This window comes from Gymnoscopelus braueri (assembly GCF_963280865.1).
Source record: "Gymnoscopelus braueri genome assembly, chromosome: 4".
Classification (NCBI taxonomy): domain Eukaryota; kingdom Metazoa; phylum Chordata; class Actinopteri; order Myctophiformes; family Myctophidae; genus Gymnoscopelus; species Gymnoscopelus braueri.
The window spans coordinates 21,577,329-21,590,475 of NC_137605.1; the positions used below are offsets into that span (position 1 = coordinate 21,577,329).

Genomic DNA, 13,147 nt, shown 5'->3' on the forward strand with positions numbered 1-13,147 from the left:
TATAGTGACATAATTTGAAAATGTACAATTTAAATTACCTTTTAAGTTACTTGATGTAAAGACAGGGGTGGGGATTTTACAGTTTTAATTGTCATTAATCACATTGGACATTCAAAACAGACATCCACAGTTTGGAAATTCTGGTTTTGAGATTATACACTTATATTGCAGTTGAGATTCAGAGAATATGAGACCTGCTGGGTATAATAGTTTGGATACATCTAGTTTTGAGATTCATTTAAACACATACTACTTGATTCTCTTCTAGCACCACCTTTCCTACAGTCTCAAACTCCAGAGCCCTCCAGTTGACCACGTTCCCTGGGGTGAAGTTGAGATTGTCCATGTACCGCTGGATCTCACAGGATGAGAGGACATAGTTCCACATGTGGACGTCAGACATCATCCCAACAAAGGACTGAGCAGCATCAAACCCACCACCATGAGAATCCTGCTCCTGTAAGCATGGAAGAGAGTCAATATTAGCTGGAGCAGTAACAATGAGATTTCATGTGCCCAACATACTGTAGACATTGAAACAAACCATAGTGACCTGCTGTACTATTTTCCATTGGATGTTATATATGTTTTATTTGTAAAGAAGACTACCTGCTCATTGAAAACAGGAACCATATCCATTTTTTTAATTGGAAATGAGAGAATAACTCAGAGATATTGAGTATTCGTTGCTATCCGGCAGGAACCAGCTAACTCCATTTTTCCGCTTTTGCATTGTTTTCCATAAATCAGTGCTATTGAACACCCTTTACGTCTGTGTGTTGGTAAAAAAAAATATTGAACCAATGAAACGTATTAAAAAGTGCTTCTGACCAAAGCAGCTAACTCCATTGGATCCTCAAACTTTCTGCTAAACCAGCTAACTCCAGCAAAGTGGGGTGGAGTTAGCTGTTTTTTCTGACTCCAGGCTCCACCCCCTTTTGACCTCCAACCTCATTGTGAGCTTGGAGTTCCATTCAGCTGTTCTTAGCAATGATGAACAAAACCTCCTAACTTCATTTTTGTTTAGTTTTTTTCATTTTTTGAAAAATGAACATTTTGGACTTAGCTGGTTCCTGCCGGACAGAAGAGATATACTGTACAGTATATGCTCTTCATTCAAAACAATAATGTGATCAAGTTATTATAAGTTAACTATTTGTTAACGTATCACAGCTACCATCTGATTTAGCTAATAAACTAGGCATAGATAGATTCATGCTGTATGCATAATGCACTTTTTCAGCTGTACAACACTACCTGTCCAATCATGATGCTTGGGGTTCCTTTGATGCCTCCAGACTTGAGTAATTTCCTGGTAGTGGGTCTCCCATCCAACCACAGCTGTCCCAGTCCAGTCTTGGAATCCCAGGTGGCACACAAGTTGTGCCAGGTGTCAAGCTTGTACTGTTGCCAGTTAAATTTCCCATTTGTCGAGCTCAAAACGTCCAGCGCAATCTGAGTCGCGTCCTTAAAGATGAGGAATGCGTTAGCATCGGAGGGAATGGCCATGGAGAACAGGGCGTGGTTCCTGGTGAGGTCTGTGAAGGACCTGCAGGCAGGTGTACAATTATGGCACCAAAGTATGTCATGGTTTCTCTGGTTAATCAGTTGACCATACAGTATAATCATAATATTCTGAGTTTGAATCTGGATATCTCCACCAGACCAGGAGAAAATGTATCAGTAAAAGCCAAAGGTTTAAGCTCTAAAATGCTTAATTCCTTCTTTTTTCATGTTTCCATCTGCTACAGCAGTGGTTCTCAACCTGTGGGTTGGGACCCCCAGGGGGATCCCCACTCCCCACCCCCATGATGACAGTGAAGTGACAATTTAAGGACTTTTAAGACCTTTTTAATACCTAAAACTTTTTTTTAAAAGACCATTTACTGCATCAAAAGTATAATCAACAAACTATAAAAACTGGTCAAACATTGGCCAAATTGTCAAATAATATAAAAAAGAGGCAAACATTGTGAAAATAGCCAATCTACAAGCTCACAACGCCTCGCAACGCCAGGCGTTGTGAGCTTAGATCTGCTATTTTCATAATATTTATCTGTGGAAGCGAAAGTTGAATGCCTCAACTCCTACATTCCAAGTACTTATCAGGGTGGGGGGCCCGGGTCCCCCAGTTGAAATATGATTATTTTGGGGGGTCACAGCCTGAAAAGGTTGAGAACCACTGTGCTACAGAGGCTGAGAAATACAGTTTTTCAGTGAACGTTGACAATTCTGTAAAGTTTTTCAGAAAACTGTTATTAACATCGCCTCAGGTCTACCTCAGGCAAACAGTCACAGCTTCGAATGTGTTTTGAGTTGTCCTTAGCTTCACGTAAGCTGTGTTGGTCTGCTGTGGGAAGGTGAACATTTTACCTGTAAGGTCTAAACAGAAAATGACAGATGAAGAAATTATGTCGTTGTCAACAAAAATGTGCATCTGAGAAGAAAAACAACTAGACTGCTCTTAAAGGAAGTCATCTGCATTTTTACACTTTTGTATAATAGACATTATACATATAAAAATAATATGAAACTAGAAAAAGTGCTCCTCGGAGCACAGGTCTCCGCCAGGTCAGGTACGTTATTGTGGCCTCCTGGTGGCGCTATAATAGGCCAATGTGAAAAGGGTGGCATTTCAGCTTAGGCCTTTCACGGCAATTGGACACTGCATTCATGATTTGAGGCATTTTGTTCCAAAAAATTGTTTTGCTAAATTAGACCTGCTGGTGGCGCTATAACAGGCCAATGTGAAAAGGGTGGCATTTCTTCCTCGGCCCAGTGGGAATGTGCGTGTGAAATTTCACGGAAATCGCAAGCTGCGTTCATGATTTGAGGTATTTTGTTCAAAACGGACCAATCCTGCAAACTTTGGAAGCCAATCTAAGCCAATGAGGATGGAATATGGAAAATCGGACAGATCCGGGTTGATCACATGACTATAGAGATACTGTGTAGCGATTTGCATGACGTTTGGATCAAATCTGTAGGAGTAATATCAAATAAAGGGTTTTGCACAAATCGGCCTCCTGGTGGCGCTATAACAGGCCCATATGAAAAAATTGGGGTAGAGGTTCTGAATTGGCATCGAGGTGTGCACAGTTTCGCAGTGACCGGGCCAACGGTGCCGGAGATTTGGTGCTAACGGACGGACAGGACACACGGACACACAGACACACAGACACACGGACAGACGGACAGGGTGCAAAACATACTCTCTCGCCATGCCTTTCTCGCCTTAAAAGTAGACATAATATACATTGTCCTCTGATCACTTGGTTTTCCCATGTACAGATTGTATCATTTTATTGAGGTATCTAAACAGCACAGACCTGGCTATATGGGCTCCCTGTCATCGCGAGACTGTCCACCACAGCTGCACAAAGTGGAGGACAGTACTGTAGATCAAATTAAGAAGTAAGTCTATCCATCTATTTGTACGTCTATGTGCCTGTCTTTCTCCCTCTGCCTGTCTGTCTAGATTGTTACATTGCAACCAAAGTACTGTAATGTTTTATAATTAAGTAAACCAAGCATTGTACTGTACCTTGTGGAGTAGCATTACAAAAAGCCAACATCACAAACAGCAGGAAGAACATCATCTGGCATGAAAGAACAGAAATCAATGTCATCTTTATTGTAGTTTGGACATTGTTGCAATTTATATTATTCCATCTAATTGCTATTGTTGCCATTCTCAGTCATTTCTTTGTTGTTGTTAACGCTAATACATAAATGTTGAGGAACCAAGAACAAATATGTTTTATTTTTTTTGTACGTTTTTATTCTTGTGTACTTAATTGCATATAAGATTGACTGTAACATTACAATATTGAATCTTGAGCCATGAAATACTATTAAATAGAATTAAATGAGACCTATTGCCTGTGGGACTGTATGAATAGCAGACCTCACATCACTTTGCTATGTCTGTCCTTAACATGATGTGACTGCAGATAGTTAACCAAAGCAACAATTCTACACTAACTATAATCCAGTAACATAAACTAGTCTGCTCATTGACCTTACCTTGTGCTGATCTGTGTGAGTGTTGGATTGTTGTGTGAGATCTTGGACGTATGGTAAGAGATTTTGACCTCTCTAACTTCCTCTTTCCTCTGGGTGGAGAGACAGGGCTCTGGTTCCTTGTTCCTCTGTGGGAACTGGGGAGACTTCCTTTCTCAACTTAGCTTTCTCAGCAACTTCTTTAATGATAAAGCATGAAACGTATTACTGGGATAAGCATGATTACTGTGTGTGTGTGTGTGTGTGTGTGTGTGTGTGTGTGTGTGTGTGTGTGTGTGTGTGTGTGTGTGTGTGTGTGTGTGTGTGTGTGTGTGTGTGTGTGTGTGTGTGTGTGTGTGTGTGTGTGTGCATGCGTGTAACAGTGGGGGGGATGTGAGCATTATTCAGACAGTGAAATAACTGCAGATTCCTCAGAAACACAAATACAAAAATCCCTGTTCCATATTTCTACTGTAGAAAACTCATAATTCAAAGCAAAGCAAGGAACTACAGTATAGCCTTTTTATTGATTTTTATTTTTCATTTTTAGGTCATCTACTCTGTTTTAAAGGAGAAAAGAAGTGCAATTCTGCAGTCAATGTAAACAGTTTGTTAGGAATGAATTGTAATGCAGTGTCCCATCTGTCCATCTCAAATGAGGTGAAACAGGCCTAAATCGATGACAGATGATTAAAACTATTAAAACAGGAATCTTATTCAACTTCAGTAGAAGCTGGTTTTAGAAGAGTGAAATAATTTGCCCCCTTCTTGGACCAAAGAGATCAATCCAGCTGCTCCAAAGGGCCTTTCTCAGGCAATAAAGGCAGGTAGGCCTGTGTTTAACTTGGGCAATAGGTAGGATACAGCTGGGTTGATGAAGCCCTTCCTGGGCAAAATAATGTTTTTTTAAATAAAGCATGGGACAGTATTATACTGTGTGTGGACATTACATGCTTGCTCACGTGGGGGGGGGGGGGGGGGGGTTGGGGGGCATAAACCTCTTTTCGTGAGATGTAAAAAATGTCCATACCTCCAGCTGTACATGTCAGGTATGCATCTGTCTCCATTACTGCCACCGGGTAAGTCATTGACACATTGCTTACAAAAAGGGAACAGATAGATTTTACTTGGAAAGTGAATCTTGCTTACGCTTGTTCACAGAGCTGGATGGTGTGTTTCCACTTACACCATACACAGTAGAGAGCATTTACTGACTGTTTCCTCCCATGAGGAACTGTGTATGGCCAAACACTATTAGGAAAATAGATAGAACTTCAAATAGAACTTCAAATAGAACTTCAAAGCTATGCTTAAACGTAACGAGTAATGACACTGTTACAGTCAACCACTGATCTGATTTATCTTGATTTTTAAGTTAGAAGAAAATAGGAGATGAATCTGAAATATGCCGTTTTGAGTGAATGAACAGCTAAACATACATTTCTATAATGATCACTGGACTTTTAAACGCAATGTTTGAAATTCCCTGACATACCTTTTCTGCTAGAACTCGTATGTCATGTGATGCCATATTTCCTGCGTAATTAGCCTACTTTAATTTATGTCCATCCGTAAATCAGGATGTTAAGTTGTTTTGGAATGGCTATTTCCTAAGAATGTTATAGTCTGGTGGCTACAATAACACCACAGAGAACACTTCCTTAATGATTACAGGGTCAGAAGTTCAGAAACCCATGATGAGTGCAGTAGTATAGTGGCATAATGTGAAAGAATAGAATGGCCCTTTTTGTTACTTGATGTAAAGAAAGAAAAAACAAGTGTTTTTAATAGTCAATTATTTAATCACATTGGTAATTCAAGACAGACTTCTACAGCAATTCTTCCGCATCCGCTGGGTCTAATAGTTTGGATTCCTTTAGTTTTGAGATTCATTGAACGCACTCTTTTTGATTCTCTTCCAGCACCACCTTTCCTACAGTCTCAAACTCCAGAGCCCTCCAGTTGAGCACGTTCCCTGGGGTGAAGTTGAGATTGTCCATGTACCGCTGGATCTCACAGGATGAGAGGACATAGTCCCACATGTGGACGTCAGACATCATCCCAACAAAGGACTGGGAAGCATCAAACCCACCACCATGAGAGTCCTGCTCCTGTAAGCATGGAAGAGAGTCAATATTAGCTGGAGCAGTAACAATGAGGTTTCATGTGCCCAAAATAGACATTAAAACAAACCAAAGACCTCATAAGTGACCTGCTGTACTATTTTCCATTGGATGTATTGTTTTATTTTGTAAAGAAGACCACCTGAAGAATGAAGGAAGGTAAAAGATGTTGTTCTACTGTATAAGAGGAAACAGTAATGTTAACTTCCATAGCTACTTGAGCTGCTCATTGAAAAAAAGATTTCATATTAATTTAGAATGCAAATGAGACAATAGCTCTGAGATATTGTAAATACAGTATACTGTATGCTCTTCATTCGAGACAATAATTTAAAAAAAAATTATGAATTTATTATTCATTTTCAACCTATGTATTATTGTATCACAGCTACCGTCTGATTTAGCCACACTATCCATAGATGTACAGCTGTACAACACTACCTGTCCTATCAAGATGATTGCAGTTCCGTTGATCTGATTTGATTTGAGAAATTTCCTGGTAGTGGGTCTTCCATCCACCCACATTTGTCCCAGTCCAGTCTTGGAATCCCAGGTGGCACACACGTCGTGCCAGGTGTTAAGCTTGTACTGTTGCCCATCAAAGTTCACTTTTGACGAGCCCATCCACAGCTGAATCTGGCTGGCGGCCTCCGACTTAAAGATGAGGAATGCGTTACCATCGGAGGGAATGGCAATGGAGAACAGGCCATGGTTCCTGGTGAGGTCTGTAAAGGACCTAAAGGCAGGTGTACAATTATGACATCATAGTATGTGTGTGTGTGTGTGTGTGTGTGTGTGTGTGTGTGTGTGTGTGTGTGTGTGTGTGCGTGCGTGCGTGCGTGCGTGCGTGCGTGCGTGCGTGCGTGTGTTTGGTCCACCTTAATCTCAGATAAAGGTGGACCATTCGGTGTCAAATGTTAATACACACTCAGATTAGGCAAAGGAAAAAACTCCACCCTATTTCTTTCAAATCAGCCATTGTGGGGCTATAACAAACCACTTTACATTTTAGCCTATAACTCCTGAACTGTAGGTTATATAATCAAATACTACATTCCCTGGATTACTTGTATTATGATTATGATGCAACTTCCCATATAGACCACACCCATTTCGGGCCAATAACTTAATTGTTTTGCTCTTCCTGTAGATTTTATCCAAAACTCACACAAATTGGTACAAATGTGATGAACATATATCATTCAGATTTTCTATTTTCCATTTTGATCGGTTATGATTTTCTTCCAAAGTTTGCAGGAGGCCCATTTTACAATCACTTTCACTTCTGCCCGTAAGAATGCGACAAGCACAAAAAGTTGCACCATCTGTCCAAAAGTAGTACAAAAGCAGTACAAAATCAATTTCCCGCCGCAGTTTCCTCATGTCTTGACACCAGCACCCAATGACGGATCTGTGGTGTACTCTATGTCATCCACTGTTTCTACTGTATGCTGTCTTTACCGTTTCATGTTTCTTGTACTGTTTGTGTGATATAGGAACTTCAGACAGAAATGGTCTCTTCTAAGGTTACTCCGAGCTCAACTATGAACTTACCTCAGGCAAACAGTCAAAGCTTCGAATGTGTCTTGAGTTGTCCCTAGCTTCACACGAGCTGTGTTGGTCTGCTGTGGGAAGGTGAATATTTTACCTGTAAGGTCTAAACAGAAAATGACAGATGAAGAAATTATGTTGTGGTCAAGTTAAATTAGCATCAGAGAAGAAAAACAACCGGACTGTTCTTAAATTATGCTGTCTGTTTTTCTTTTCTTTTTTTTTTTTTTACACTTTTGGCTCAATAGACATGATGCATAATTGTCAAAACGTAAAGATAATAAGAAACAACACTTCAGAACACCTAGAATAGCACTTGCTATAATCTGTGACTTATTTTAATGACTACAATTTTATTTAACCAATCTGGTATGGTAGAGTATGGTAATACAATAACTAACACATCTGCAGTGATTGGAGGTGGACGCCCTACTTTTCCATGAGAAATGTAAACCCTAGTGTCAGGTAGAACAATGACTGGTTGTCAATATCAATAAAGTTATTTGAGGCAGACAGCACACTAGAAGTGCACCATTGTTTTTGTAGTTTGGACATCATTGCAATTATTGTACCTCAACGGGCATAAAACGTAATAGCATTGTAGCTTTAATATTTGCCATTTGGAATTCCGCATCTCAACATGTCACACTATAGACCCTGAAGAATATACATCTTAAATTGAAAAGAATAATATAAAAGTGGCCATCATATTTTAGAAAACAATATAATGGCTACATTAGTGTATATGATGTGCCCAAATTGGGTAGCATATACAGCAAAAGGCCTTGCTCTTGATTGACATTTTGACAGTTTTTTTCTCTTCGAGGCAGCCTACTGATCATTACCACTTTCATGAAAATGCACCAATCCGTTCTTTATTGTGACATTGACCTTTGACTTTTTAAACCAAAAGTTAAATTATCTCTTTGCTAAATTTGCTATTTTCTTTATTCTTTCTTATACTGCCCATCCGTTTCAGAATTAATTTGCAAACAGACGGAATGGGTTGAAAACATTCCACATAAATACAGTGGAGATGAATTTCTGGGATCCAAAACATACTTTCCACTCTATTGTTTGGCCAACTCTCACATGGGCTGCCAGGGGCTCCCCTGGAATCTTTCCAACTTTTCACTCCGATTAGGCAACAGGCACAGACAGACTTCCTCATCTCTTCTCTTCATGGTGTGGTGAACTTCTTTTAAGCTGCATGCACCGAAGCTACTGACTATGTGTTTGTTAATGAGACCTGTTGCACAGGATTCTTATCAGCACAGAAGAGACAACAAGAAGTCTAGATGTGCTCGAACCAAACCAGGTGCACTGCATGAGACTACAATTATACTGTAAAATTGTTAATATAACCCTGAAAGCGTGGGTCCATTTGGGTACTTTTGTATACTCTCAGTTACAAATGGATAAATTAACACTGAGGATTGTAAACATTTTGCTTTGCACATTGCTGTCGAGCAGAAACATTGTATCTCCATAGATCATATTTTGCGTTTTCTTTTTCATGAATGCCCTATTGTATCAGTAGTCATGCAAATGTTGCGAAAATTGTTCTTCTATAAGCTCACTACGTGTGAATTGTTTTTAAGAATCTTGTAAAAGTGGTTAAAGTAATACTAGGTAACGTTTTCAACAAAACTAAAGTTAAATTGTATATCTTTTGTCAGTGGCAAAAGTTTCACAACACCCACTCCATGAATTTCACCCCCGGAAGCCTTTTATTTATATATTTTCTATTGAAAGTGGACTGGGGGGACATTCCCGGGGAAATGACGTTCCTGGCCAACGTCATGACGTCGTGGCCGACGTCCCCAGGAACTACCGCAACGGTTTCCTGTTTGGCCAGGAACTACCGCGGTAATAGCAAAAAGGAACCTCACGCTGATGTTAAGAGAATGTAGGATTTGAAGATCGAAAAAGAACAGAAAAAGAAAGCACAGCTCATGGTAACTAATGCTCCACTGGCTAAGAGAAACGATCCGTAGATAGTATAAAACAATTAAAAGATCGCTTTTTGAAACGCTTCCGGCTTCCGGTGAAAACGAATGGAATTCTGGGTAATCGAGGATTACGGAAATTGTATGCAGTGACGGTAGTGACCAGCAGAGGTTGCTAAAAATCGTTATTTGGGATTCTGCATTGTATAACTTTAAGTCTGTCTGTGTGTTTAATAAATGTTTAACCAGTAACAAGTATTAACAAGCGCTTTTGGCTAAATAATAATTACATAAATACATTCTTATTTCAATTTCCTGAAAAGTAACGGTTTTGGACGTACAAGGTTTCTATCCGACAGCAATGTAGGCCTTGGAAAAGCATTAGACGTTCATTAATAATGGATGGCACCTGCATCGAGGAACAGTAAGAACAAAGAGGAAAGTAGATCAACTCAAATTAAGGAGTAAATCAAATCTATCCAACATGTATTTTCTCCACTGTAGGTCTATGTGCCTGTCTTCCTCTCTGTTTGGCTGTGGGTCTAGAATGTTACACTGCAACCAAAATCATTTCTCATAATTAAGTGTTGTACCTTGTGGAGTAGCATCACAAACCGCCAACATCACAAACAGCAGGAAGAACTTCATCTGGAATGAAAGAACACAAACAGATACCATGACACACTATTAAATAGGATTAAATGAGCTGAGGCCTGTATGAATAGCAGACCACAAATTACCTTGTCTTTGTCTTCTAATTATTAACTCATAAAATCAAACATAAACTACTCTGCTCATGTCTTGACCTTACCGTGCGTGCTGATCTGTGTGAATTCTAGTTCTTCCCTCTGTGTGGAGACTGTGGCTCTGGTTCCTTTCCTCTGACACGTAGAGTTGCGTGAAGACTTCCTTTATCCTTTCCATTATATTTGTTTTATATTCATGATGAAATGCAATTGTGGCTCATGACATTAAGACACATAGGATGGAAATTACGGAAGTAGCCTGCAATGGTGGAAAAAGTACTCAAATGTTTTACTTAGGTAAAAGTATCAATACTGCAATGTAGAAGTAAAAGTCCGGAATTCAAAATTTACTTGAGTAAAAGTACAAAAGTATTGGTATCATAATATACTTAAAGTACCAAAAGTAAAAGTACTAAAATGTTTGAAAATAGCAGATCTACAAGTTCACAACGCTTCGTGATGCGACGCGTTGTGAGCTTGTAGATCGGCTATTTGAAAATAGCCGATCTTTGGAAGTGACTTTGGAAGTATAAAATAGGGCTAAAGTGGTTAATGTATGTTTTATTATGTAAAAATGTTTATCTGCAAAGTAACTAGTAACTAAAGTTTTCAAATAATTGTAGTGGAGTAAAAGTACAATATTTGCCTCTGAGATGTAGTGGAATAGAAGTAAAAGTATAGACAATCGGAAATACTCCAGTAAAGTAAAACTACCTCAACATTTTACTTAGTACAGTACTTGAGTAAATGTACTTTACACCACTGGTAGCCTGGTATTACTGTAAAAGTGTTATTCATGGAAAAATGTAAAAGAGAAAGGATTTTACGCTGCAGCATGACTCGTACTATAACAAGAAAAGAACAATTGAATGTTGGGGGTGGTGTCGCTAAATTCAGAGCGGTGACTTATCCGCTTGCTCAACCCTTACATCCTGCTCCTCCATTGCTATTTTTCAGACATGCTGTCTAACCATATTTCAGAATGCCTGAGTCATGAAAACAGCAACATGGGTAAAAACCAAAGCAATTGTAAAGGATAAAGCAAGAAACGTTTCACTGAATGTATTTCATACATTGTATTAAGAGTGTGTGTTTTCAATGTTTTTCAGGCCAAGGACCCCAGGTGATACATACATATAGAAAAAGCAGGGACCCCCTCCTACATAATATTGTGTAAAATTGTTGGATATTTTCTGATATATATAAATATGTAAAACATACTTATTTTTTAAAACCAAACAATAACTTGGCCGCCCCCCTGCAATGACTTTGAGAAGCCCCTATGGGTCGCGGACCGTCTGTTGAGTACCCATGGACAGTATTCAAAGACATGTCGTACTTTGTAACTATTACCGACGCACATCGAAACTCACCATTCAACCTCTCTGGGCAAACATAGCTGGTTGGAGTATAGCAAATTACATGCAAGTATTTGAAGCAACAAAAAACGTGGGAGTTTTTTGTTGCTTCAGATCAGCTGGATTATCCTGAGCCAAGACCATATAATGGGTAGAGACAAAGGAGAGAGTGACTAAGAAATAGAGAGAGAAAGGGGTTAAGAGTATTGTAAACATGAAAGTAATCAGAGGAGCCCAAGAGTCCAGGTTGATGTTGAGTTTATTTTGGAACAGGTACATTTGACAATAAGTATGGGAAAGGGAATTACAGTAGCTGGAAGAAAATGGAAGATGAAACATGACAGGCTACCTAAGCCAAGACAAGACATCACAAATGATACAAAATAAACCCCTGAATACCCCCCCCCCCCTGCCAATTCAGCATAAAAAGCTGAAACAAATATAAAATATTCTTCAAATTTCAAATAATTTCCAAAAATGTATTTCAAGCACTCCTATATACAGTACATGTTTTAAAATACATAACTTTACAGTGTTATCTTTTTTCTTTTATTTTTTCTTTATTTTCTTTGCATATTATGTTTTACATATGTATTTTCACCATGACACCAGGTGGAACAAGTTTGATAAGCACAACAAGGCCCGTTTGTTGTGCCTTGTAATGCCTTATTTACTGATTTTGTATCTTTTCTAATGTTGTACAGCGCTTTGCTCACTTTGAAACTCTGATATAGTACAGCTCCTTGGTCCCTTTTAACTTTGACATTTTACAGCTCTTTGGACCCTTTTAACTTTGTACAGCATTTTATTCACTTTTAACTTTGATATTGTACAACACTTTGGTCACTTTTCAACTTTGATATAGTCCAACACTTTGGTCAACATTGTTTGTTTTTTAAACGTGATAAAAAAATAAATAGCTGCAGTGGTACAGAGAAGAGAGTGGGTCCAATCGACGTTGTGTGGACACGTGGGTGCCGGCTGAATGCCACAGGCAGGCTGTGGGTCAGGGTTCTTGTGGTAATGTACTGTATGTGGGTGTAATATCAGCACAAAGACTTGGTCTCACAAAGAAAGACAAAGGACAATAGCTTGAAACACGAGCGCAGCTGCATTGACGCGTGCAGTTATTCCTGTGCACGTTTGTGGGTTTGTACTGTAGGTGTGTCAGGATCTTTGCACGTTATGTGAGGTGTGTACATGCCTGTGTTTGCGTGCATGTGTGTGTAATGCTTAATTTAGACTTTGTTGCGCACCAGTGTCGCATGCCAAAAACAGATCTACAACGCTGTGAGCTTGAAGATCTGCAATTTTCGGCGAGCAATACCGGTGTGGAACTAAGTACAAATCAGGCAAGATAGATAATCTACTGGACAATACAACACTGCCTGCTGTGAAGATGTAAAGGTTTAGACATG

General features: G+C 39.3%; 2 protein-coding genes across 2 annotated transcripts; both read right to left on the minus strand.

Moving 5' to 3' along the window:
- Positions 1–90: 90 nt before the first annotated feature.
- On the minus strand, positions 91–4,059 carry LOC308084055 (C-reactive protein-like). The gene is made up of 5 exons (XM_080426531.1): positions 4,027–4,059; positions 3,545–3,599; positions 2,280–2,382; positions 1,258–1,549; positions 91–457 (listed from the first exon to the last, which is right to left on the minus strand). The coding sequence occupies exons 2-5, from the start codon at positions 3,597–3,599 to the stop codon at positions 239–241; spliced, it is 669 nt and encodes a 222-aa protein (XP_080282657.1). The 5' UTR covers positions 4,027–4,059; the 3' UTR covers positions 91–238.
- A 1,580-nt stretch (positions 4,060–5,639) lies between these two features.
- LOC308084054 (serum amyloid P-component-like) lies at positions 5,640–10,511 on the minus strand. The gene is made up of 5 exons (XM_080426530.1): positions 10,437–10,511; positions 10,219–10,273; positions 7,680–7,782; positions 6,567–6,861; positions 5,640–6,113 (listed from the first exon to the last, which is right to left on the minus strand). Exons 2-5 carry the CDS (start codon positions 10,271–10,273, stop codon positions 5,892–5,894), a joined length of 675 nt encoding a protein of 224 aa, XP_080282656.1. The 5' UTR covers positions 10,437–10,511; the 3' UTR covers positions 5,640–5,891.
- Positions 10,512–13,147: the final 2,636 nt, after the last annotated feature.